The 27,008-nt window shown below is 40.2% G+C and overlaps 2 protein-coding genes across 3 annotated transcripts; one reads left to right on the top strand and one right to left on the bottom strand.

The window, feature by feature from the left end:
• Window positions 1–214: 214 nt before the first annotated feature.
• Window positions 215–19,351, top strand: maneal (mannosidase endo-alpha like). 2 transcript variants are annotated; one of them, XM_017482469.3, is made up of 4 exons: window positions 215–1,453; window positions 1,981–2,090; window positions 9,461–9,537; window positions 11,008–11,985. In XM_017482469.3, the coding sequence occupies exons 1-4, from the start codon at window positions 970–972 to the stop codon at window positions 11,642–11,644; spliced, it is 1,308 nt and encodes a 435-aa protein (XP_017337958.1). In that variant the 5' UTR covers window positions 215–969; the 3' UTR covers window positions 11,645–11,985. The 2 variants fall into 2 exon arrangements, with proteins under 2 accessions (XP_017337958.1, XP_053539880.1); XM_053683905.1 differs by lacking the exon at window positions 11,008–11,985 and adding an exon at window positions 19,115–19,351 and having other exon boundaries at window positions 280–1,453.
• Window positions 16,606–26,380, bottom strand: sf3a3 (splicing factor 3a, subunit 3). Its single transcript, XM_017482468.3, has 17 exons — window positions 26,142–26,380; window positions 24,797–24,844; window positions 24,635–24,687; window positions 23,408–23,513; window positions 23,208–23,280; window positions 22,584–22,675; window positions 22,398–22,480; window positions 21,231–21,369; window positions 20,957–21,025; window positions 19,867–19,934; window positions 19,658–19,765; window positions 19,482–19,551; window positions 19,180–19,344; window positions 18,399–18,509; window positions 17,875–17,965; window positions 17,044–17,099; window positions 16,606–16,917 (listed from the first exon to the last, which is right to left on the bottom strand). The coding sequence occupies exons 1-17, from the start codon at window positions 26,235–26,237 to the stop codon at window positions 16,840–16,842; spliced, it is 1,506 nt and encodes a 501-aa protein (XP_017337957.1). The 5' UTR covers window positions 26,238–26,380; the 3' UTR covers window positions 16,606–16,839.
• Window positions 26,381–27,008: the final 628 nt, after the last annotated feature.

Here is a 27,008-nt window from a genome sequence, read left to right on the forward strand (position 1 = left end):
CAGGTTGCTCCTTAGTAGTTTGTTTCTCTTCAAATAAATATAAAGTCCATTTCCATGTTATTATGCTCAAGCCCCGCCCCTTCCAGAGAAGAATCATCCAATGAGGGACCAGTGACGCGGCTCCTCTTTTCAGCAACAAGAACATGGTGGGATCGCAAATGGCCTCCTATTGGACATAAAGTGCACTACATGGAGCGTAGAACCCTTTGTTTAGTACCCTATAAAAGTGCACTTAAATAGGGGGGAACCGAGTCATTTGGGATTCAGCTTGTGGTCCATAGACGTGCCAAAAAAAAAAAACCAAAAAAAAAACCTGCAGAAAATCCTGCCATCCTCTTCATACACCAGTGGACCGGAAGTCTTTATGCAGCTGGTCATTGCATACATTCAAAACAAAAGAGATTAAAGGCAAGAGGAAGAAGAGAGGCAACAACAACAACAAAAAAACAAACAAACAAACAAGCAAACATTTGTAGCAGCTTTTAATCGGATGAAACAAAAACAGATGATGGAGCATCAAAGGAATGAGGAGTCGTGGGATGGAAATGAAGAGCAGTCCGGAAAATCCTGCCTTTCTTCTTATGGAGGTTGAAAAAGGCGAACTGGCATTTTGAAACGAGATGGATGTAACAGCAGTGAGATGGATTTAACAGGAATGAGATAAAGATCTGTTTCACTTTCTTTTCCATAGATTCCATGAAGCGCATTTACGCAGCAAACATGTCCGTGGATCCATAGTCTTTATAGGCATAATACATAAGGTGCGAAATAACTCGTACCCTGTGTACGCAAGTGAAAACAAGTTTTATATCACCACTGTATATCACCAATGTACAGTAATGAAATAACTCAAACTCAATTCCTTACTTGAACTGAACACGCTTTATTATTATTATTATTATTATTATTATTATTATTATTATTATTATTATTTCAAGTCTGAGTCTTTCAGCACCATAGACAGCAGCAATGACTCGCCTGCGCAGGAAGTTCTGCGTGGCCCTCTTCCTCTTTGCTCTTTTCATCTTCGGCACCATGATGGGTTTACGGACCCTCAAGCCCACTGATGGATTCTCAGATCTTGCACCAGGGATGGAGCTCGTACCCTTCGTGGGTGGGAAACTGGACCGGCGGCCTGCGCCTAACCATGTGGACGTAAGCGATACCAAGATCGTCTTGTCCAAAGCTGGGCACGAGCACAGCATTTTCTATGATGTTCACATCTTCTATTATTTGTGGTATGGTGCACCGCCTGGGGACCGTGGTTACATCCATTGGGACCATGTCCTTGTTCCTCACTGGGACCCCAAAATAGCTGCCAGTCACCCCAAAGGAAGGCACAATCCACCAGAGGACATCGCATCGAGTTTCTACCCTGAGCTGGGACCCTACAGCTCGAGGGATCCCAATGTACTGGAGTCACACATGGCGCAAATCGAAGCAGCTGCTGCAGGTAAGCAGGTTTCACTTTTTTTTTTCTTTTTGTCAGCCAGTGATGGGTGGCCTGGTGGTGCCTCCTCACAGCTCCAGGTTCCCTGGTTTATTGTCTTTGCTTAGTTTCTCTACATGTTCTCCCCATTTCCCATGTGTTTCTTCTGGGTTCTCCAGTTTCCTCACAGTAGGTGGATTGGCACTACTTTCTGGAACAGACTGGCATTCTATCCAAGGTGTATTGCCACCTTGCACCCAGTTTTCCTGGGATATGCTCCAGATCCATCATGGCCATGACTAGGATAAAGCCATTACTCAAGAGCAATGAATGAATTTCAGCCAATAATGTCTCTCACTAGCCTTTTGTGCTGTATATAATTTGTTAACGGTTATGGTGTTTTTGGCCTTAAATAATAGAGTTGTGTGCGTCCATATGCAGAAGTTTTAGTTTATTGTGTCCAAAGTTAAATGCAAGAAGTTAATAAATAATGCAGATCTTAAATAAACAGAGTGGACACAAATACAGAACTATTAATCATCATTTTCTAGGTGTAGTCGTTCTCTCTTGGTACCCGCCTGGTGTGGCAGATGAACACGGAGAACCCACTGAGGATCTGGTGCCTTCCGTAATGGACGCTGCCCATAGGCACAGTCTCAAGGTAACTGGTGAGCGACAACACTTCTTTTTTTTATGTTTACCTTTTTAAAATGGCACTGTAAAAAATCGTAGAACATTTCACATTAGTGCATGTTATTCTTAACTTATATTATGTTCATGATAATATTTTGTAGTATTTATGATGACCACATAGCTGTTTACTAGACAGGCCGGTTCCATTTTGGGGATTTGAGAACGAACAAATAATTAGGCTTATAAAGGAAAAAACATTTATTCAATGCAGATGTTGGAACAAATCAAATCAATTAATACAAAAGACAAAGAAATCAAGAAAATAATGGCGATTAACTAGTGTAGAAATGAACCGACATATTCATCGTATTTATAAAATTCGATATTAAAATGAACTCATTTAAATCTGAAAAAGCTATTTTACTCCCATTTCAACCATATTGAACATCTTTTTCTGGCAGTATATTATTTTACTAATAATCCGTGCATGATATATTTTAAAATTGGTTTCACAGTTGTCCGTATAATTGTTATACAAATCATAATACAATTGTAAAAAAAAAATACTTTGAAAATACAGCAATATTGTCCTCAGTGATAAAACAAAAGGACAGAAATCTTTTAAGTTATTAAAAGATGCATTTAGGATAATCCTAAACGTGAATGTATGATTATTTTCTAAAAAGTTACAATGAACAATTAATAAAATGTCCCATTCCCATGTACCAAAACAGTTCATTACCCACAAATGACCTTATAGCACCCCATGGTCATTGAATTAGCATGAACTGTAAATTGAAATGTGTTGGGAATAGGCATTGCAAAGATCATACTGTCATAAGAAAGTGTGTTGAAAGCACAGTGATGAAAGAGCTTATCCCTGCCGAACTGGAAGACGATTCCACGGACACACAGGGAGAACCGAAACCTTTAATTTGGTAAACATGTGTCAAAGCAAAATGCTTTAGGAGAGCACGGCCGTCTGTCGTGTACCATGACATGAGCGTTGTGCTTTCACACCCATAAATAAAGAAGCAGTTAGTGAGACGGAAAGACAGGAAAAGTCTAGAGAGTAAGACGGGAAGAGATCGACAGATTCTGACCGCAGAGTTCCAATCCATGACACTGTGCATTTTGGCATTTTTTTTTTTTAGATCTCTGTTGTGGCCTTCATGGACCTGAAGGCAAGCCAGATTGAACTGTATTTCATCCTTTACAACTACAAGCAACAGCAAGGACGTAGAAAAAAAAAAATTATTGCCATGGAAACAGTTTGCAAGGACATTTCAGCAGTGACAGTGGAAAATCAGTGGGTGTCCCCCACTTCCCCTTCCCCCCTTTAGTATATTTAAAGGGATCCCTGGTTTGTATTTTCCTGTCACTGATCTAGAGATCTCTCGCATTAGAGAACATGACAAAGCTAGTTAAGAGGTTCGTAGCTTCTAGCGGCTCTGTGGTCCTCGGAAAGCCTCCAACAAAGGTAAATAGAATTTTAAAAAATAATTACCAAAATAGAAAGAAGCAGCAAAACTACAGAAACACTATTAAATAAAACATACACGAATAAACACAACTGGGTGTGTTGTTACAGGAAATAACACGAAGCAACACGAAGCAACTGAAGTTGTTTATTTATTATATTTATTCGATTATTTTCCCAATAGCACCACGTCTCAATATGTTTTATTACATAACCACATGTTTATTTGCCAATGTTTACTATTATAATTGTAATAAATTAATGAATAACATGTCATACTTAGAGCCACTTATAGTTACATTGAAGGCTGAGGAATGTCCAACATCTCTTTTTTTTCTTCCTCTTGAAGTTAATCAAATAAAAACAAAACAAAAACATGGCTTGTTATGTTACTGAGAAATTGTTACTGTCCTGAAGACTTTCCTATGGTTGAAAACGAACTGTTACAAAACACTGTGTTTGTCTTTGTTAAATGACATCACCGTTTTTCATTCACTGGAGCATTGATATAAACCTATCGCTCATGTTACAGCCGGAATTACTGCCCGAGCCGTAACACAAAAATAACCACCTTCTGCACACCTTCTGACCAATCAGATTTGATCATTCACCAGCACTGTTGTATAAATCAACATAAATAAGTAAGGACAGGGATGTCTCTATATCTCCTGTTATGTAAACATTTTATGCAAGGGGTATTTAGAACTGCGCAATCAGCTCACAGTTAGGAGGGAATTTGTCAGTCTGTAAAGTAAATCTGCATTGATGACACCCTTCCTCAATGAGTCCTGGGTACAGACTCAAGGAATTGGTCCAACAATGTAACTCCCAAATAAAATCCCATTACAAGCTCCTCATGTCTTTATGATGATTCTACAGCACCAATTAAGTGTGGTATACATGCATGTGCACATACGGTGTGAAACATTAACAAGGTACACAAGAGTTGTTAAAGTTAATTACTTGGAGAAACACTGTACACATAATTCAACGTCACAAAATATAACGCATAGCATTTTAGAGAGAAAAAGCAGCTAAAAGTCCTCTAAAATGTACGTTTCTTATTATTATTATCTAAAGTCAACATGTGGTGCTTTTTACCATACTGCACATGAAGGGTTTTTTTTCTGGCCCATTCCTCAGAACAAAAGCTTTTTTGATGGTGTACAGTTATTAGATAGTGCCCCTAGATAATACATTAATAGTGCTCCTGTAGCTCATTCTCTCTAAGAAACTCTTTAAGGTCAGATCAATAATCGACCAGGCTCGCCATAAATAACCACTGTAATGTAAAGACAAAAACATTTGAGTCTTAAAGAACGCACACACCACAAAAAACAGTTTGTATACTCTCTAGTAATTTAATATTGGACTCAACTTGTGATCAGATGTACCATTTCTTCTTTATGGCTTTGCAAGGACTCCAACATAAACATTTCTGTCAGTGCACAGTGATGTGTGTCATATAGTAATGCAATGATCAGTGTTGACAACTTAGAAACTTTGCCGCTAGATTTGGCGACTTTTAAACCCTTTAGCGACTTTAATTAAAAAAAAAAAAGAGCCCAGCAGCAAATCTAGCACCTTTTTTAAAAATCATGTTAGTGATTGTCCTGAACTCAATACAGCTCTCCAGCTCAGATCGCAGATGCTGATATACAAGTTGAAAAAGCAGGTTTGCTCCACTCACCATCAGTGTTTGTAAGGCCTGACCGTGTGGCGCTTGCAACCAATCAATGATCACCATTCTTCCAAATGACCAATTGCTGATCACCATTCTTCCCAGTGACCAATCACTGATCACCATTGTTCGTCATTGATCACTATTATTCCCAATGACAAATCACTGATCACCATAGTTCCTAATATCCAATCACCAATCACTATTGTTTCCCAATGTCCAATCACTGATCACCATTCTTCCCAATGACCAATCACTGATCACCATTCTTCCCAATGACCAATCACTGATCACCATTCTTCCCAATGACCAATCACTGATCACCATTCTTCCCAATGACCAATCACTGATCATTCTTCCCAATGACCAATCACTGATCACCATTCTTCCCAGTGACCAATCACTGATCACCATTCTTCCCAGTGATCAATCACTGATCACCATTCTTCCCAGTGATCAATCACTGATCATCCTTGACAGTGCACTATTTGTCTGTGCTTTAACTACCTTACTCTGAAAATAGTTGGCAACAGTGGCAGTGATGTATTTGTTGTAACTAACAATGCTGTTTTACAGCAATGATTAATTTGGTACTTGTACTGTACTTGAGTATTTCTTTCACCTAATACTTCAAAAACTTCAAAAGAAAAATCTCTACTTTATACTTACATTTTCAATCATACTGCACATCATTACATTTCTCTATAATCATAGAAATTAAAGATATTAGGTTGTTTTTAGCATCAGACAGTTTCAAAATTCCTAACAACCTATAGTGAAATAATACCTAATATCTTTCATTATCTGCTGCAATGTACACTTTATTTATCCATGCAGTTTACATAGTGACAGATGATTAGCATTCTACTAGTATTTATGATCTGTTATCATGCTAGATAACATTTGAGAGATTAGCAATAATGCTGTTAGTTAGCATTAGCGCCAGCATTGTTGGTTCCTTGGTTAAAAAAAAAAATAATAATAATAATAATAATAATAATAATAATAATATAGAGGTGCTAATTTGCTAATGTGATTTGAGGCAGATGTATTTTTTCTTTTATGACTCTTTCGTTAAAGTAAATTAAAATTTTTCCACTTTAAATCCAGGGAACAATTAGTAGCTTTTACTAGAGGATTGATTTCATTGAGTTATTGCACTTTCATGTCTCTGCTTTTAATGTTCAGGCAAGATGGGATGTTGGAAAAGGTGTATTATTCATTAATTTAATTGACTGCCAATTATAAATTCCTGACAAGCGTTTTATTGGACAATCAATAAATTGTGGGTGTAAAGGTTTAAGACAGCAGTTAAGATAAAGATATTACAGATCCTTCATGGAGAAGGTTGGGTAGTTGCCAACTGTTGACACAAATTTGGAAGCACGGAATTGTCTAGAATCTCTTTGTATGCTGTAGCCAAGGTTGGAGTGGAAGAACTTGAGTGGCCTACACAGAGCCCTGACCTCAACCCCACTGAACATGTTTGGGATGAACTGGAACACCGACTGTGTGTAAGGCCTCCTCAGCCTGACCTCACTAATGCTTTTTTGACTAAATGGGTAGAAATCCTCACAGCCATGTTCTAATATCTAGTGAATAGCCTTAACAGAAGAGTGGAGGTTGTTATAACAGCAAAGGGGAACTCAATCTGGAATGGGATGTTCAACAAGCACATATGAGTGTGATGGCCAGGTGTCCACAAACTTTTGGTCATATGTTTTGGTAGTTATGACGTTGTAGCCTACTAGATGACAAGCAACTGTTGTTTAGGTGCACATCTTATGTCCACTGGGGATCCTACTCAGGCCATACACAAACTACACTTTGAGACAATTTTTGTACTTGCCACAAGAGTATGTTTGCAGGTCCTATTGATATTTGAACTCAGATCACTGGATTCAGCGTCCAGAGTGCTAACCATTACATCATAGAACCAGAACAGCTTAAAATGGTAGTTTCTACAGACTGACCACAAGCATATATTGATGTTTTGATGATTGACAGATATCAGAATGGCCAGGGATTAAGAAGGCATTTTCAGTATACAACCCCAATTCCGAAGAAGTTGGGACAGTATGGAAAATGCTAATAAGAACAGTGATTTGTAAATGTACTTTGACTTGTATTTAAACAAAATATGTATACAGACAAGGTATTTGATGTTTTAGCTAATCAACTGCATAGTGTTTTTAAAATAAACCTTTATTTTGAAATTGATGCATGTAGCACGTTCAAAAAAAAGTTGGGACGGGGCAGTTTAGGACTAATAGCGATGTGAGGAGTTGAAATAAGAAGTTGATGTGAAACAGGTGAGACAATCGTCTAGTCATAGTATATAAGGAACCTCCAAAAAAAGGCCTAGTCCTTCAAGAGCAAGGATGGGTCGAGACTCGCCAATCTGTCAACAGATGCGTCAGTGAATAATCCAACACTTTGAGAACAACATTGCCCAAAGACATATCGGTCGGATTTTGGACATTTCACCTTCTACAGTGTGCAGTATAATTAAAACATTCCAGGAATCCGGTCAAATCTCGGTGCGTAAAGGGCGAGGCTGAAAACCACTTCTGAATGCACATGATCTCCGACCCCTCAGACGTCTCTGTCTTAAAAACCGTCATGAGTCTGTAATGGATATCCTGACATGGGCTCGGAAATACTTTGGTAAACCTTGGTCAGTTAACACCAATCGCCGCTGCATCCACAGATGCAAGTTAAAGCTTTACTATGCAAAGCAGAAGCCATACATCAACACTGTCCAGAAGCACCGCCGACTTCTCTGGACTCGGTCTCATCTGAGATGGACAGTAGTGTTTTGACTGAATTGTGTTTTGTGGTCCAACGAGTCAACATTTCAAATAGTTTTTCGACAAAACAGCCTTTGTGTTCTCCGGGCCAAAGAGGAAAAGGACCATCCAAGCTGGTATCAGCATCAGGTCCAAAAGCCAGCATCTGTCATGGTATGGGGGCGTGTCAGTGCCCATGGCGTGGGTAACTTGCACATCAGTGAGGGCATCATTAATACAGAAAGATATGTACGCATTTTGGAGCAACATGTGCTGCCATCCAGAGCAGGACCACACCAAACCACATTCTGCCCGGATTACAAGCGCATGGTTGCGTAATCAGAGAGTGCGGGTGCGAGCATGGCCTGCCTGTAGTCCTGACCTGACTCTGATTGAGAATGTGTGGCACGTTAAAAAGTGCAAAATAAGGCAACGAAGGCCCCATATAGTTGCGCAGCTGAAGAAATGCATAATGGATGAATGGGGGAAAATTCCGCTTGCTAAACTTAACCAGATGGAGTCTTCAGCACCCAAACTCTTAATAAGTGTTATTAAAAGAAAAGGTGATATTACACAGCGGTAAACAGTCGACTGTCCCAACTTTTTTGGAGTGTGTTGCAGTCATCAGATTTGAAATGAGTGTATATTTTCAAAAATAATTTGTTTTTAATGTGTGCAGGGTGAACTGAATTTTCGAATGACTCTTTTTGTTCTTTTTTTTTTTTTTTTTTGCATTTTCCATACTGTCCCAACTTTTTCAGAATTGGGGTTGTAATTGGAATTCATTGCCAAATCCCAGGATTAGTTCAGGGACCTTTAGATCTTTAGTCTAACGTTCTCCCAACTGAGTTTTTTCAGCCAAGAGGAACATACTGTAGATAACCTAAAATTGCTGACTTGGTTCTTACTCAACCTGACTAGAATTTGCTGTACTATAACTTAAACAGTCCAAGCACAAGCTACTACTGTATGTGACTGTACAGGCTTTCCTCTTTCCTCTTTCTTCATCTTCACATGTGGAAAAGGACTGCCTTGCAATTTCCTGACCTGGAAAAATGGACTGTATTCTTCAGAGTTAAAGCACCTTCAGAAAAATCAATTCAGTTACATAAATCTCAATGGTTTCTATTCCATTACTATGAAATCTATTAAAAAGTAAATAAGTAAAAAAAAATTCTATTGATCAAAATGTATGCTTGTTTGCATGTTTCTCTAGTGGCACTACTTTCACACAGTGCAGGTCGGATCTTCGGGGTCTCACCTACAGCTATGCCATTGTTTACCATTCATTTTAGCAAGGACTATTGGTTCAATCTCAATCCAGGAATATAGGGGGCTCATTGTTAGTGCTGCAGAAACCTGACCTGGATCTGCTCTTTGGGGCCATTTTGTGTTGCATGATGTTCAACAATGCAAGGATTTCTCATCAGCCTGTGTTCTGATTCTAGGTGGCGTTTCACATCCAGCCTTACCGAGAGCGGACAGACCTCAGCGTGCATGACAACATCAAATACATCATCGACAAGTAGGTCAAAACATCCGAGCCACAACACAGCACAGGTCAGAAGGTCAGATAATTCCTACTCATAACCTTTTAGGTGAGGAGCAATAGTTTTTTTTTATTGTTCATATTTTTAAAGTCTTTAAAATGAGAGGGAATGCGTATCTTTGATATATTATTCATATCATGGAAACACGCCTTTGGATAGAGGATACTGCTATAAGCCTACGTTGAGATGTTTTTTTTTAATTGGTTAACTATTGGTATGTTTAGCAACCTTGCCTCTGATGCATCATTCCAGATTCTGAAGAAGGTCGCACAAAGAGTTTAGAAAATTATTCATCTAGACATTTTACAAAAAGAAACTGAGTTGGATCGTGCTCTGCGATGGGTCTGGACCCCGTCCAGGGTGTCCCCCGCCTTGTGCCCCGAGTTCCTCAGGATAGGCTCCAGGCTCCCCCTCAACCCTGTGTAGGATAAGCGGTACTGAAAATGGATGGATGGAAATTGGGTTGGTATAATCTGAGTGTTGAATTCCTAGTTCTCCGATATTACAACCAATCTCTCGGCACCCCTCTGTGCACGCCATCTGCCAAAGAAATCTGAACACAGACTGAGGGTAACAAGTATCAGCAATTAATCTACATTTAAAGCAGAACTCCTTTTCCTTTGTTTTGAAATCATTCGTGATGCATTTAGAGGTTCTGGTGCTAATTTGTTTCTCGATACTGTATTTTCATGATTTCTATGAGACGTCAGTGGTTGTGAACGTCACAACCATGGACATCACAGCGGAAAAAACTTCTAGCACAGTCACAGCGGAGTTTATTTAATAAGAGAGAAAAAAAATCCACAATCTTAAACATAAACGATAACGCTCGGTCAGGTTTCACTGGTAGCGCCTAAAAACCAAAGCAAGAGTTTCTTTCCTCACTCACCATTTTCCAGCGATGTTCAGTCAGCAAACACTAGACTCAGAAGTTCCATCCCACTGAGTCACATCAGACTCGGCTCGGCCAGTTAATGATGTACGCGATGACGAGCGCAACGGCATTGACGGTGGTATTAGCATTGAAGCTTTGGAAGCTGATCTGTTTGAGCAGAGTGTACAAATTGGGAGGTAAGAGTGCTGGACTAAAAGACTAAAGCGCTGCTGCATCGCTCTCTTTAAGTAGAGACGAAGCAAGGGTAAAATCCCACTGCAGCAGCAGTTGTGTGTAATGTAGGAAACTAAAAAAAAAAAAAAAAGTCAGCTCAGAATTTCATTGCGAAATAAATCTAGGACACCACTGAAGACCACTTGTTAATTATAAAGATTAATATGCAAGCCGTACTCGACTCTACAGGGTCTCTCTTGATACGTGCTCTTGGGACCTCTTAAGAAAAACGAACAGATTTCACTGGACTATACAAATGTGTATATAGCGGCAATGCAGTTGGAAATAATATTAATAAAGCTGCATCTTTTTTTGGGGGGGGGGGGTTTCCACACAGATATGGAAATCATCATGCTTTCTACAGATTCAAGTCCAGCACAGGGCGAATCCTCCCCTTGTTCTATGTGTATGACTCGTACCTGACCCCGTCTGAATCCTGGGCGGAGTTACTTACCAAGCAAGGCTCCCACAGCCTGAGAGGAACGCCTTACGATGGTATCTTCATCGGCCTTGTTGTGGAAGAACGTCACAAGCACGACATCCTGGCAGGCGGCTTCGATGGCATGTACACCTATTTTGCGTCCAACGGCTTTTCATATGGCTCCTCTCATCAGAACTGGAAGTCCATCAAAGATTTCTGCGATGGAAACAACCTGCTTTTCCTGCCCAGCGCTGGGCCCGGTTACATAGACACAGCTGTTCGGCCGTGGAACAACCACAACACGCGGAACCGAGTCAACGGACGCTATTATGAGACCTCGTTGCAGGCAGCGCTGTCGGTGAGGCCGGACATCATTACAATCACTTCATTTAACGAGTGGCACGAAGGGACACAGATCGAAAGAGCCGTACCCAAGAAGACCGCTACTCGTCTGTATTTGGACTACAAGCCTCATGAGCCTGATCTATACCTGGAGCTCACCAAGAAGTGGGCTGAACAATTTAGTAAGGAGAAAGAGCAGTGGCTATTGTGATTGGAACAAACCGATGAACGATGAACGATTCGATTTTGTCATGTTTAGCACAAACCCTATAAACCTACTGTTTCGTTTTGTATTCAGCATGGTTTGATGAACAAGGTTTATTGTTCCCTCTGACCTCTGTCTGAACATTGATGAGATTTACTAGGGCTAACGTTACTAGGGCACTCTTCTTATTTTATAGGCTGTCTCTATATAACTTTTATTAGGAGCTCTGATTTAAAACGTGTTTTACTCTGCTGGTAGAGTGTGAGCTCATCTTTCCTTGTAACCTTAATGTGCTGATAGTGAGGGACTCAACTGTTTCATAAATAAAGACTGAAAACCAACACCTAGCTTTAATTGTCGGAATCTAATCAGAGATTAATGTTGTTTTACGACTAGCAAAGATACGCTAGATTTACATTTACATCTATTCATTTTGCAGACGCTTTTATCCAAAGCGACTTACAAATGAGGAAATACAAGCAAAGCGATATATCAAGCGGAGAACAATACAAGTAGTGCTACCATACAAGATCTTTTAATTAAGTTCTAGAAAAGCAAAGTGCCAGAATAGGTTTTTTTAAGGATAATGTGGGGTTGGCATTTTAGGGGTTAGTTAGGTGTTCACACCATATTTAGTGAGAATATGATTGAATTTATCCGTTATGCTGAGTTCCAGTACAATTCTGCCTGAGCTGGCATGGCTGTGGGAAAGATTGCAGCTGCTGTCAGCAGTTTCAGTGCAGCAAGGCAATGCACAAAGGAGTGCTGAAAGCTCATCCACTTTATTGCATAACCAAAACGCAGCACTATAAAACGAGCTGTCTCCTCTGTGTGTGTGTGTGTGTGTGTGTTTGTGCGCTGAGGAGTTGGCAGTTTCAGTCAGAAACTAAACACACAGTCATAAATCATTAAACACTTAGTGCACTTAGCATTTCAGCTCCAGGCTCCCCGAGCTCTTGTTACTTTCTGTGTAGAATTTTGCATGTTTTTCATGGTTTCCTCCGGGTTCTCCGGTTTCCTCCCACCTCCTAAATCTTGTCAGTAGGTGGATTGGCTATTCTAAATGGCTTTAAATCATCAACAGTTTGCTTTAGCTAACAGGCACAAGGCAGGGGACACGCTGTCCAGGGTGTCAACCCATTCACACACTACAGACAATATGGAAATGCCAATCAGCTTACAGCAAAGGTCTTTGGACTGGAGGAGGAACCCGGAGAACCCAGTGAAAACCCCAGAAGCACGGGGAGAACATACAAACTCCATGCACACAGGGCAGAGGCAGAATTCGAACCCCGATTAATACAGACCATTAATAAATACATCAACAACTCCTCATGAATGTGTTACTTATCTGAAAAGTATATTCTCAACGCACCTACACAACAAACGAACAGACTGCATTCATTATCCAAATAAATTCCAAATAATGTAAAATTTGTGATTGCATATTGCAATATTTACTCCAGTTGCTGTGAAACCCCTAAATTAATTGTGATTACAGCACCAAATGTTTAGCGTGCTAATAAAGATTTACATATTGAAGAATAACAGAGACTAGATCTTTTTTCCTAAAAATCCTATTATTCAATTGTGTTCGCCAAAATCGATTTTGATTTGGAACATGGATCGATAATTCATTTGATGGGCCGGATTTGAACACCTTTATCGGGTCGGGTGCCGTATGTTTCACACCCCTGAATTAGATGGTAAACAAATCACAGCAATCAGAAACATTCTGATTAATCCAAATGATCATGTTATGATGTTAACTCTGAGACTGATTGGAAACCCAACAGGGCAAGAAATGATTCACAGATACACTGCCATCCACTAATATTGGCACCCTTGGTAAATATGAGCAAAGAAGGCTGTGAAAAATTGTCAGTTTCTTGTCAAATTATCTTTTGTTCAAAAATTTCACAAAAATACTCTGTTCTCGTGGATATCAAACAATTGCAAACACAGCACAGGTTTATCAAAAAAAAAAAAAAGTTAAATGTAGGTGTGCAACAATTATTGGCACCACTATGAATTCATGAGAGAAAAATATATTTGAAGTATATTCCCATCGATATTTAAACATTTTTAGTACATCTGGGTGACTAGGAACAGGAAATTGTTCAACCATGACTTCCTGTTTCACAGGGGTAGAAATATGAGGTAACACACAGGCCAAATTCCCTTAGTCATTCATAACAATGGGTTAGACCAATGAATATAGCTGTGATGTGCAGCAAAAGGTTGTTGAGCTTCACAAAATGGGAAGAGGCTATAAGAAAATAGCACAAGGATTGAAAATGCCCATTTCCACCATCAGGGCAATAATTAAGAAGTTCCGGTCAACTGGAAATGTTATGAATCAACCTGAGATTGGACGTGTGTCTATACTGTCTCAACGCACTGTGAAGAGGATGGTTCGAGTGGCCGAAAAATCTCCAAGGAAAAATCTGCAAGGATCACAGCTGGAGAATTGCAGAAGTGAGTTGCATCTGGGGGTCAGAAAGTCTCCAAAACTACACTCAGAAGTCATCTACATCACCACAAGTTGTTTGGAAGGGGTTCAAGAAAAAAGCCTGTACTCTCATCCAAAAACAAACTCAAGCATCTTCAGTTTGTCAGACACTACTGGAACTTCAAATGGGATCGGGTTCTATGGTCAGATGAAACCAAAATAGAGCTTTTTGTCAATAAACACCAGAGGTGTTACATCTGAGCAGTTAAAGGCCCAGCAGCAGCAGCAGCAACTGGCAGTTCTGGGATTTGAACTCATGATCTTCCAATCAACAATCCTCTGATAGTCTAGGGTTTAATGTTTACTCCTAACGAACAGAGATTACAGTGTTGTGAAAAAGTATTTGCCCCATCCTCATTTCTTCTGTTGTATATCTCTCATATTAAATAGTTTTAGATCCATCCACGTTCTGTGCCACTTATCTTGAGCTGGGTTGCGCAGAGCCTGTGACCTGTCCCAAGGGGCATGTGGCACAGGGCGGGGTGCCAACCCATCGCAGGGCACAATCACAAACACGTTCATACAGTATGGGAAATTGTGTCCTGCAATGGATTGGCACCCCATCCAGGGTGTACCCCACCTTGTGCCTCATGCTCCCTAGGACAGGCTCTAGGTTCCCCGCGACCCAGGAGTATAGAGAATGGATGGAAAAGTTATATTATATTTAAGTTATATGTTATATTTAAGTTATAAGTTATCGGCGATGACATTTTCAGCTGTTATATATTTACACCTACATGTGTTAAACAACATAACATGGCACCTTTTGTTTAAACCCACCCATTTTTTCAAGTGATCGGAAATATTGGAACATGTGACTGATAGGTCTTTCTTGCTGCCCAGGTGTGCCATGTTATATTGATTGTTTAAGGAATCAATAGCTCTGAAAATCTACTCGTGGTTTGAGCACTAGGTTTCACCTGTGAAGATTGCAGTTGTTGTTAAAAAAGATAAACCAGCATGAAGACCAGAGAGCTGTCTATGGTAGAAAAGAAAGCCATTTAGAAGCTGAGAGGAAATCAGAGGCATTGCACAAATATTGGGCATAGGCAATACAACAATTTGGAATGTCCTGGAAAAATAAAAGAAATCACTAGTGTACTAAAAACCAGACATGGAACAGGTCAGCCAAGGAAAACAACAGCAGTTGATGACAAACATTGTGAGAGTTGTGAAGAAAACCCCAAAAACAACAGTTAGTGACCACCAATAGCCTCCACAGGGCAGGGGTGAAGGCATCACAATCTACCATTTGGAAAAGACTTCAAGTGGAGAAATAGAGAGGCCATATCACAAGGTGCAAACCATTCATCGGCAGTAAGAATCAGAAAGCCACATTGGAATTCACAAAGAAACACGGAGATGAGCCACAACAGTTCTGGAACCAAAATTAACCTCTACCAAAGTGTGAAGAAAGAAAAGATCTGCTCATGATCCAAACTATACAAGCTCATCAGTCAAGCATGGTGGAGGTAGTGTCATGGCTTGGGCTTGCATGGCTGCTTCTGGAACAGTCTCACTAATCTTTATTGATGATGAAACTCATGAGGGTAGCAGCAGAATAAATTCAGAAGTTTACAGAAACAATCTGTCTTCCAATTTACAGAGAAATGCATCCAATCTAACTGAGAGGAACGTCATCATGCAGCGAGACAACGACCCAGAAAGCACTGCCAACTCAACAAAGGACTTCATCAAGGGCAAAAAGTGGAAGGTTTTAGACTGGCCAAGTCAATCACCAGGTCTTAACCCAGTTGAGCAGCATTTCACCTCCTGAAGAGGAAACTGAAAGGAAAGAAACCCACCAAAACAAACATCTGAAAGAAGCTGCAGTACAAGCCTGGGAAAGCATCACAAAAGAAAGATGAAACAGTATGGCGACGTCAATGGGTCATCGGCTTGATGCGACCGAATAAAAAGCGTCATTCAAGATGATCTGTTCCATTACTTTTGCTCACCTAAAAATTGGATGATCTGGTACAAAAGGTGCCTTGTTCCAAGTTGTTTAACACATCTAGATATGCATATCTGGAAATGAAAGCTGAAATTCTCATTCATCTTTTGATCTCAAACCCAAATGTAGTGTATAACAAAAACAAAAGAATGGGCCTCACTGTTCCAATACTTTCAGAAAGGACTGTAAGTAACTGGAACTAACTTATCCTGCAGATGTTTCACAATAATAAAGGATGAAGCACTTATAGGATGAAGCAGTCCGTCATTTTATATAATGTATACTTAATGTGGTATACGGCGTGTTGGTTATTATGGCAGTGTAATGAAGGGTATGTTTTGGTAGCTAGCTAATTAATAAGTTTATAAAAACCATTAAGCAGTCCAAAGCAATAAGTCAGAAAGTCCTTCATTTAAAATGCAGTCTATATCCAAGTCTGTAATAGATACCCTTATTGATAACATGAGTATATATTTTTCTGTTTCACAAAAACAATGCACACGCTGACAAAAAGATTTATTCAATAACGAAATGAATACCGGTCTCTTTTTCTTTTCTTTTTTTACAGAATGCACAATGGAGAATATTCTAATAATAAAAACATACAAATGTATTTTCAAAAGGTACATACGAATAGTAATAGAAACCCGAGGATAAAAAAAAAAACCATAAGGGGTTCTCAAGGTTGCTTTCTACGGTGCATGTCTTTCTGAAATGGCATCTTTAGTTGATGATCTAAAGCAGCCCCTGCCTCTTCAGATCCTCATACGTCTTCTTGTTGACCACATTTCCACTGGAGTCCTCATACTCCTCCTGAAAGAGAGAGAGGGCAGAAAGGTGGCGGGGGAAAAAATAAACGATGAGGGTAAAAAAGGGGGGTTGGGCCTGTAGTAGCCATCAGTTCCTTTTGTGATTAGTGGATGTAAGGGAATAACTCACCTCTGTGTCAGGCTGCCACCTCTCTAATGCCTTCTGGGACTTCAGCTTTGACCAAACTATTTAAAAGACAGGGAGGAAAAAAAAAAAAAAAAAAAGACGGGAATCTTCATTACATGCCCCTTCTGGCATTTCAATAAGCATGAGTGTCTTAAACATTCAGTTATTATAAATGGACAATTTAAGTGTAACTGCAAGTGTGTGGTGGTGGTCTGGGAAAACCTGTCAGATGTTGCTTTGGCTCATTTCTGGCTAATTTTTTGTGATAGTTGCATCAAAAACACTGCGGCTTTTCTTTTTTTTTTTGCTTAATTTTTTGTGCTAAACTACTGAAATTGGCGAAATTGCTATCCGTTTTGCACAGAATTTCACAGTGATGTTCGTTGGTAAATGAGACCTTTTAGCTGTACTCATGTTCGACGCACGTGAATCGAAGAGGGCTTTGACTGGGTCAGTCTGCCTAAAGCCTTGCTAACCAAGTATGATTTCATCACACAGCGAATGGCATGCTTTGATCATGTTGTAGTGAAACAGACCCAAGCCTAATCGTTTCAGTTTGTAATCAGATACCGGGTGTTAAAACTATCCACGATGTTCCTGTACCAGCGTTTAAACAGAGTCCAGATTTTCTCTCTTTTCCCTTCTGGGAGTAACCAGACATTAAAATTTGACTTTACGTCTGGCTGAGAAACAAATTTACATTCAGGAAGTCTGTAATAGAAGATCAATATTTCACCACACACACATTCATCTAAACGCTGCCCCTTCATCAGGGACATGTTAAACGCTTGTATCTATTTTAAACAGTCAGAAACGGTCTGTGATTGGACTCACGGGACACTGCGTCTTCGATCTGGGTGACGTTGGCAAAGTGGGCGGTGTTAGGGATGCCCAAGCAGCGCATGCCATGCGCATGTCTCCACTCCTGCGAGAGACAGAAACCATTTTTTATTATGCAATAATCTCAGATTACACACAACAGCTGCGTTTGATTTAATTTGCAGGTAAATACTGGCGGCTGTGACTCAGGTGGTAGAGCAGGTTGTCCACTAATCGTAGGGTTGGCGGTTAGATTCCCGGCCCAAATGACTCCACATACCGAAGTGTCCTTGGGCAAGACACTGAACCCCAAATAGAACAAATAACAGAACTTTCTTATAACTGAAGCACGACTATGCTGCCTGACAACACTAAAGCTGAACACACTCTACAGTATCACCATAAGCTCTGCGATATATTCAGCAGAAATAAAGCACAGTAATCTCTTTAGGTGACTTTTTTTTTAATGAATCACTTATTTGAAATTAAAAGCAGTATATTGCTGCTTCAGTGAGGGAAGATAGGAAATAAGCGCTCACGGCAAAGTGTCTCTGGAAGGCTTTGGGTCCTCTGTATGTGTAGTTCCCACAGATTTCACAGTTGTAATTGATGTTTAGGCCATGAAGCTTGTACAGCCAGTATGGAATGGGCTAAAGAAAGAGGAGAAAAATAAATAAATAAATACATACATACATACATACATACATAAATTCGGTATGAGCATGCATTATAAAAACTACAACACGCCGTAATACATATCTATTTATAACCAACATACAATAATACAGTCCCCTCTGAATGTATTGGAACATCAAAGCCAATTTGATTCTTTGCAATTGTTTTAAGACATTTGGGTTTCGAAAGGTGAATACGAGACGACAGATCAGAATTTCAGCTTTCATTTCATCATTAGGGGGTTAGACTGGCCAAGTCTATCACCAGACCGTAACCCAGTTGAGCAGCATTTCAGCTCCTGAACAGGAGACTGAAGAGAGAGAAACCCCCGAAACAAACACCAACTGAAAAAAACTGTGGTACAAGCCTGGGAAAGCAATACGAAATAAAAACTCATTTCTTGATGCAACCTCATATTAAGTGTTATTTACTTTAACGCAATCTGTTCCTATACTTTTGCTCAGCAAAAAATTGGGTGGTACAGAAGGTGGCGTGTTTTAAGTTGTTTAACGCATCCAGATGTAAATATAAGGAAACGAAAGCTGAAACTCTGATCTGTACGTAATGTGCTTGTCCCCAGAGCTCAGGCTACTGAATTGGTCCAGCGAGCATGTCTTCTGCATTACTCCTCGGATCCGCAGTTACCTTGCCGTCCCAGCCCAGCGGCAGGTTTTTGGGATTGTAGATGATCTCATTGTCCTCGTCTTCACTCTCGCTCTCACTGGGCTGCTCTTCGTCATCCTCTTCGCGCTCCTCGCCTGTCCGAGCCTGCTTCCTCTGGACGTTCTCGTGTGTCAGCTGCCTCTGCTCCTGCGGGGACCAAGCAGGGATCTACATTAGACTACATCCAAAAGTGATCCAAAAGCGTGTGTTGTCCCGAGTTATGCATAAGCAGTAGCATAGAATGACAATAGAAAGGCAAATCTCCCAAACATCCACATCCTTACCCCCAAAACCTCCACGTATTCATAAATCTGGGCCTCCAGGAATCCGATCTCCTTGTTACGCTCTGTGTCTCTGTGAACAGATTGTTGATTGTCGTGAATGTTGTATACTATGTATCAAACTGAAACACAGGAGGATTTCGAAATTAAAAAAACAAACAAACATTTGAAATGCCTACTTCTTTGGTCCCTTGGCTTTTGGGTTTTTGGCAAACAGGGAAGGATCCAGTGACTCCAGAGATTTCCCTTTAGTGCTGAACAGCCTCTGTGCTCTTTCCTCGAGTGTGCTAAACACAGAAAACATACGGAATATGCACAATTTGGATAAACCACTGGATTTAAAACAGCTGCAGGTAAGAAATGTTTACACACACACACGGACACTTACCCACCGCACTTTAATCCCAGAGCCATGAGAGCAGACTTTAACCTGTCCAGACCCAGTGATGCCAACTCCTAAAATCAATCACATGTTCTGTTAATAAAATAGTCCGGATGTCGCCACCTGCTGGTTGATTAGCTCAACTGCTACAACGCCTTGCATAAATATTCACACCCCTTGACCATTCCTACATTTGATTTGTGTTACACCCTGGAATTCAAATGGAATTTTATTACTTAGTGCCACAAAAGCACTAAGCATTGTGATGCCCCTGTAATTAAACAAACACACACAAAAAAAATTCCGTTGCATGAGCATTCACCCCCCGGGGATCAAGATTCGAGTCTTAATCAGAGCAAAAATGTGATACTTTTGGTTTGTTTTCTCATTGCACATGATCAAAAAAATGAATAAAATAAAAGTTAGCTAAGGGGTGTGTAGGGCTGAAAACTCACAAAACTTCACTAATTGGTAAGCGATGTAAAAAAAAAAGTAAACAAAGCACATTGAAATGATTTATTGAAATAAAATAAAAAATAATAAACAAACAACTCTGCTCAGTACATTATTGAATAATATAAATAACGTTTAAAATATTTTGTGGGCCACATCTCCTGTTTATTTTCTGTTTAAACAAGCAATCTCCAGAGCTTGTGGCATTCCTGCAGTGCTACAGCTCTGCAGCAGGAAAATAAATAAATAAATAAAATGTAAACAAACAAAAAAATCGCACGCATCCTGTAATACACGTCATGCTTGGGTCAATTTGTGCAACTGGACTGATTCCCATGCTACAGTTCAATTGGAACCGGAGTGAGACGGCCTTGCTCAGACTGACTCGGACTGGTTATTTTGGTCCAGGTGGGATTGGTGTTTTCTCACCTGCACTAACGAAACGCACCAGGGTCAGCTTGATTCAAACAAACCAAACACCGCACACGTGAAAGCGCCCAGTAATCACAGCCTCTGAGATATGTCTCGATCAGATCTGGATCCTGATATACATGTGCAATTGTCATGCATAAAAATAAAGGTCATTGAAGGATGTAAAGACTGACAGAAATTGGGCGTGTGTGAGAGTAAGTGCAAGCTTTACCTCCCAGGAGGAGAAGGCAGACAAGTCCAGATGAGCTCCGGCGTGGGTCAGAGCACTGCTAGCCTCTTTCTATTACACACAGCAAAAATTAAACAATACTTCCCCATTACAGGATACCCACTAGTCACATAAACCTTGTTTTGAAGACATTAACCATTTTCGAAGATAAAATAAAGCAGCCCATCCAGCATATATCAATCACAATACACTGGCTTTGTACAATGACCACAATTTTAAAAGGTGCAGTGTTTCTCTGTGTTTAAGTCAAACGCACCGGCCAGCCAGGAAAAGTGCCGTTCTCCCACTTCTTCTCAAAGTCCATCAGCACTTTCCCGTACAGATCGTTCTGATCCAGCAGCGGCTTCACTCGGTCTGTGTAACCCTGCAGGTAATCCAGCAGCATCTCCAGATACCTGCTCAGAACGTCACATGATTACAAACTTAATCAGCTTCATCAGAGAAATTTTCTCTAACCGCAACTCGGACGTTAGCGCTGGACACGGAACACAAATCGCAGGTTTGTATTCGTTATTTACGGAGGATTCATTATAACATGCGGGTGTTTCTATAGTAACGACTCATTCAGAGGGACTTTTATAACCTTATGCTATACTTAATAATTACTTATAAGTACTCGTGTTTGACGCACGTGAATCAAAGAGGGCTTTGGCTGAATGCGTGTTGTGAGGACGTCACATGATGCGTCTTGGCCCGAATCTTCGGAAAACATAAATTGCAAGCTCCTCTGAGTATTTGAGGAGTTTGCTTGATTTTGCATTCATTTCTGCAATCGCAAAATCCTGTAGGGGCTGTAATAATAAACCGATAAAAACGTAAAAACATGGTGAAGATTTCTGCAAGGTGACGTTTGTTTAACACTTAATGAAGGAGTCTCCAGTGTCAGCGGTTATTCTGCTTTCTGCCACAAGGAAATCTTCATGACAGAAGGCTTTCAGGTTTTTCGGTAACATCACAGGTGTTGTTGTGGACTGTTTATAGCTGCAATAATGTGAACGGGAACCTGTTTTGCAACATCGAATGTAACAATAAATGGTTTAAAAATAAAGTGATGTGTTGTTCAATTATGAATTCGAATTTGCCCACAACAATCGATCTAGACAACTAACGCTAGATAAGAAGTAACAGAGGAAGTAACAAGTTGCTACTCTCCAGTACCTAAGGAATATAAAATGTGCACTTATTGAAAAATAATCAACTTTGATATGGCCACAGTAATTCCGCTTTGTGTCAGGCCATCATCTTGGATTATTTCCCTAGAACAGCATGCCTCATTGTGCTTTATTCATTACACTAGAAGGATCAGAAACTATTACTTTCTTACTTTTTATTTTTACTCACACATTCACAGCTTATAGTACACCATTACAGAAAGAACAGAGGAAAAGAAAAAAAAAAAAAAAAGATGATGAAAGTGACTCACCTTTTATACTCCGCGTTCTTCCTGTCTTTGGAGATATCAAAGAGCTGATCGAAGGATGACAAATAGGAGACGTACTCCAGTTTCTAAAAACAGAGCGTGACATTAAGTCCTTTAAAAAATAAAACGTCCATCTCGTTTACGAAAACAGAAAACACATGATGGAGAAACCTGAGCTGAAAGTCGTACCTCTGATCCTTTTAGATTGATGTATTTCAGGTAGCAGTCGTGGAGGTCTAGATAGCGGCCGTATCCTTCCTCATCAGTGAACTCTACTAGATCTGTACAAAACAGAATAATAAAGTCTGGATAAACAAAAAAATAATACATACTCCAAGAGAACTAGGATTTGTAAAATAGGGTCAAGTACAACAATCCATCTAGATAAATAACGCTAGATAGAAAGGACCAGAGAGGAAGTACTAAGTTACTACTGTCTAGTACCTAATTAACCACCAACAGCCGACGTGCTATAACAAGAACGTGGCTTCTGCGGGATGGATTTCTGCTAGTGGAGCAAAAATAAACAAATAAAACAAACACATTTTCGCGTTTATAGAAGGTGTTGTACCTATGCCAAATCACAGCCGTTCCAATATTCAGCACAACCGCACGATTGCTTGTGCAAGATCACTTCGTTATACGGAGCGTGTAATTAAAGTCTGCCATCGTTTTTGCAAAGTGTCTGTGAATGAGCAGTTACTATAGAAACGTTAACCTGTGCCCTGAACGACAGCCAACGCTACCGTCAGAGCCGCCGTAGTGCAAATCCAATTAATGACACGCGCCAACATAAAGGCAGCCGTAACTCACTCTGTGCTTCCTCGCTGAGGTTGTCTCTAGCCTTCATCAGCTCCTCGAACTCCACCGACATGGGCACACAGATCTGTGTAGAAAACGAAGAAGTGTATGTGAGAGAAAAATCCTCTGATTAAAACAAATATATATAATGGTAATAATCATCATCATAATAATAATGACTGCTGATGTGCCAGTGAGTGAAGGTGCAGTACCTCGTTCGGATGTTTCCTGTGGAATTCCTTAATCTGTTTCAGCCGGTTATAGAATTCAGCAAACTCATTTGGCCCGGATATGGCGCTCAGCTCTTCCTTTCTCAAACTGGTGTGGAGAATTTGCAGTGGGGAGAAGGAGGAAAAAAAAAAAAGAGAGAGAGAGAGAGAAAAAAAAAAACACGTCGTCAACGCGGTTCTAGCCAAGATGTTACATATCGGTTAATCGTTCGGATTCAGTAAGCGGTTTATTCTGGTCGGTGGAGGCGGGAATTATCCCAAGAATACTAGGCATGTTTTCAATCGAATTGACAAAAACGGGCGCACGTACTTGATCCGAGTGCAGATTCCGAAAGTATTGTTTACATGTCCCATAAACACGGTGATCCCGTTCAGATATCCGGTTACGCGTCCCATAAACACGGCGATCCCGTTCAGATATCCGGTTACGCGTCCCATAAACACGGCGATCCCGTTCAGATATCCGGTTACGCGTCCCATAAACACGGCGATCCCGTTCAGATATCCGGTTACGCGTCCCATAAACACGGCGATCCCGTTCAGATATCCGGTTACGCGTCCCATAAACACGGCGATCCCGTTCAGATATCCGGTTACGCGTCCCATAAACACGGCGATCCCGTTCAGATATCCGGTTACGCGTCCCATAAACACGGCGATCCCGTTCAGATATCCGGTTACGCGTCCCATAAACACGGCGATCCCGTTCAGATATCCGGTTACGCGTCCCATAAACACGGCGATCCCGTTCAGATATCCGTTTACGCGTCCCATAAACACGGCGATCCCGTTCAGATATCCGGTTACGCATGTATTGCATATTTTCCCGAACGTCAGCACACTTGTAGAGTGTCTGTCGTGGCGTTCTGCTGTGCGCAAGATATTTTTGAATCCTATTGAGGAAATTCAAGCGTTTCCATGGCTTTACCGGATTATTCCAGATCCACATCACCCCTTCGGATTCAAACGAAATGTCGGGGGAAACAACTGAGGTGTTTACACGAAGGGTTTTCAATCTGATTACGAACGGATTATTTGGTTGCATGTAAACGTACCTACTGAGTGCCAGGTGGAAATACACCCTGGATGGGATGCCAGTCCATCACAGGGCACCACACACACACGGGTCAATTTAGCATAACCAATCCATTAATCTGCATATTTTTGACAGGTGGAAGGAGAAACGAAAAGATAGTAGACTCTTCTTACCCATCCTTGTCCTCATATCCATCTCTGAGGTTTGCACTCACTTCCATGTATCTCTATATAAAGAAAAAACAGCCAGTCAGTCTTCTTAATGAAATACGAAGCGATCAATTAAACAACACGATTAATGTTAAATAAAAGAAAAATAAATATATAGCCACTTACGTCCAACATGGCTCGTGTACGATGATCAGAATTAATCTGGTCACGTAACTGCAATAAATAAACAGACACACAAGTAATGACTGGTGGAATGGATATAATAAGCGTTATCTAAAGTCTTGTCACCAATTGCTCAGCAGTTTCACATAGTGCAGTGCACGCAGAAGCCATTGTTTGATACTCTGTATGACAGACTGTATTATAATTCTGCCTCCGTTCCTTTTATATACACTTGCTTGTATACGGCCAAAAGTTTGTGGACACCTGACCATCACACTCATAGATGCTTCTTGAACTTCCCGTTCCAGATTTAGTCCACATTTGCTGTTATAATAACCTCAACTCTAGATTTTGGAGCATGGCTGTGGGGATTTGTGATCGTTCAGCTACAAGAGCATTCGTGAAGTCAGGTACTGATGTTAGATGAAGTATGATGTTAGGATGCAGTCTGTGTTTCAGTTCATCCTAAAGGTGTTCAGTGGGGTTGAGGTCAGGGATCTGTCCAGGACACTCGAGTTCTTCTACTCCAAACTTCACTAAGCATATCTTCATGGAGCTCGCTTTGTGCACAGGGACATTATCATGCTGGAACACGGTTTGCGCTTCTTAGTTCCAATGAAGGGAAATTCTAATGTTACAGCAAACAAAGGCTTTCTATAGCCTACTATTGTGTGCTTCTAACTTTGTGGAAACATACAGGCATCATACTCAGGTGTCCAAATATAGTGTCATTTGGCCATACAGTGTATTTAGTGTATTTGCATTTTGCATTTTATATTCTTAATATCATGCCTCTCTAACACTTTCATTTCCTCATGAGGGATTAATACAAGATACACTTTTCTACCTTTTTAAGATATCATTGGTATGGTTATTTATTTTATTTAACGTTTCAATAATCACACATTAAATGGTGCTGAGTGAATGCTGTCAATTTTACATTTTTGTTTTATTTACTTAATCTTCTTCAAAGGCATTAAACAAAGGTATGGTCAACCTCAGTTTAACTTCTCTTTTAACTGATTTTACTACTGTTTTGCAGACAGTTTGTTAGCGAAATGATAAACCGTGACACGCATCGTGTATTGTAGAAGTGTGTCGAGTATCGCGATATAATATTATTTTTATCATATCGCCCAGCCCTACTACAGGTTTATCTGTTCCCACCAAAACAATTCAGCTAAGACCTTAGGTTTCAGACTACACCAAAATATTTACTATCATACCGTATACCAAATAGGTTTCTGTTACTCATTCATGTTCGCCCAACTATCTGCAGTCATTCATACTAACAGAAAGGACTCCATTTCTATCAGCTACATTAGCCGGCTAGCTCCGATATAAATACCGTCGTTTTCTTGTGTAGCATCTCCTTTGTTTTGGCGTCCATTAATCTCTCCATCTCCTCATGATAGCGACGTTGCTGCTCTAAAATAGACTCCATTGTCGAAATAATTGTTTAATAACAGAAATATGAGAAACGGGCTTGATCAGATAATACTGATCCTCTCCGGTGGGTTCCTTAGCTAGCCGTATTATTTAGCTAGCTTACGCGCGTGCAACGACTCAGGAAGTTGGTCCCGCGTCCTATTAAATCCGGGTGGTAATAAGACGAGCTCTAACGTTCCGGATTCATCTAAAAATGTCAACGTGACAAAAATTTTTATGAAGAAAACATTTCTAAGGATATTTTACATTAGTTAAAAATGTTCTCTTGTTATTTTTGCGGAAGAATATATTAATATTAATAAATATATTAATAACCCCGCTGAAAAGTCCATCTCATTCTAACCAGCTACATACAGTATCAGCTGCCAAAACACAGGCCAAGCTGGTCCGACTGGTTGGAAAGAAACAGTTGCTAATTTAGCGTTATTAATACAACACTGTAGACAAGTTTGATCATCTTAAACATTTATTGATCAAACTAATCAAGTAATAAGGAAGCTGGAAAATAACTTAACAAATACACAGCATTGCCAAATGTATGTGGACACTTGACCATTACACCCATATGTGGTTCTTCCCAAAATTGTTGCCACAAAGTTAGAAACAAACAACCGTATAGGATGAAATTGTTTGCTGTAGCATTACAATTTCCCTTCACTAGAATTAAGAAGCGCAAACCAGTTCCAGCATGACAACGTCCCTGTTTACAAAGCGAGCTCCACGAAGACATGGTTTACCAAATTCTTGAGTGTCCTGCACGAAGCCC

This window comes from Ictalurus punctatus, chromosome 12 (assembly GCF_001660625.3).
Source record: "Ictalurus punctatus breed USDA103 chromosome 12, Coco_2.0, whole genome shotgun sequence".
Classification (NCBI taxonomy): Eukaryota; Metazoa; Chordata; class Actinopteri; order Siluriformes; family Ictaluridae; genus Ictalurus; species Ictalurus punctatus.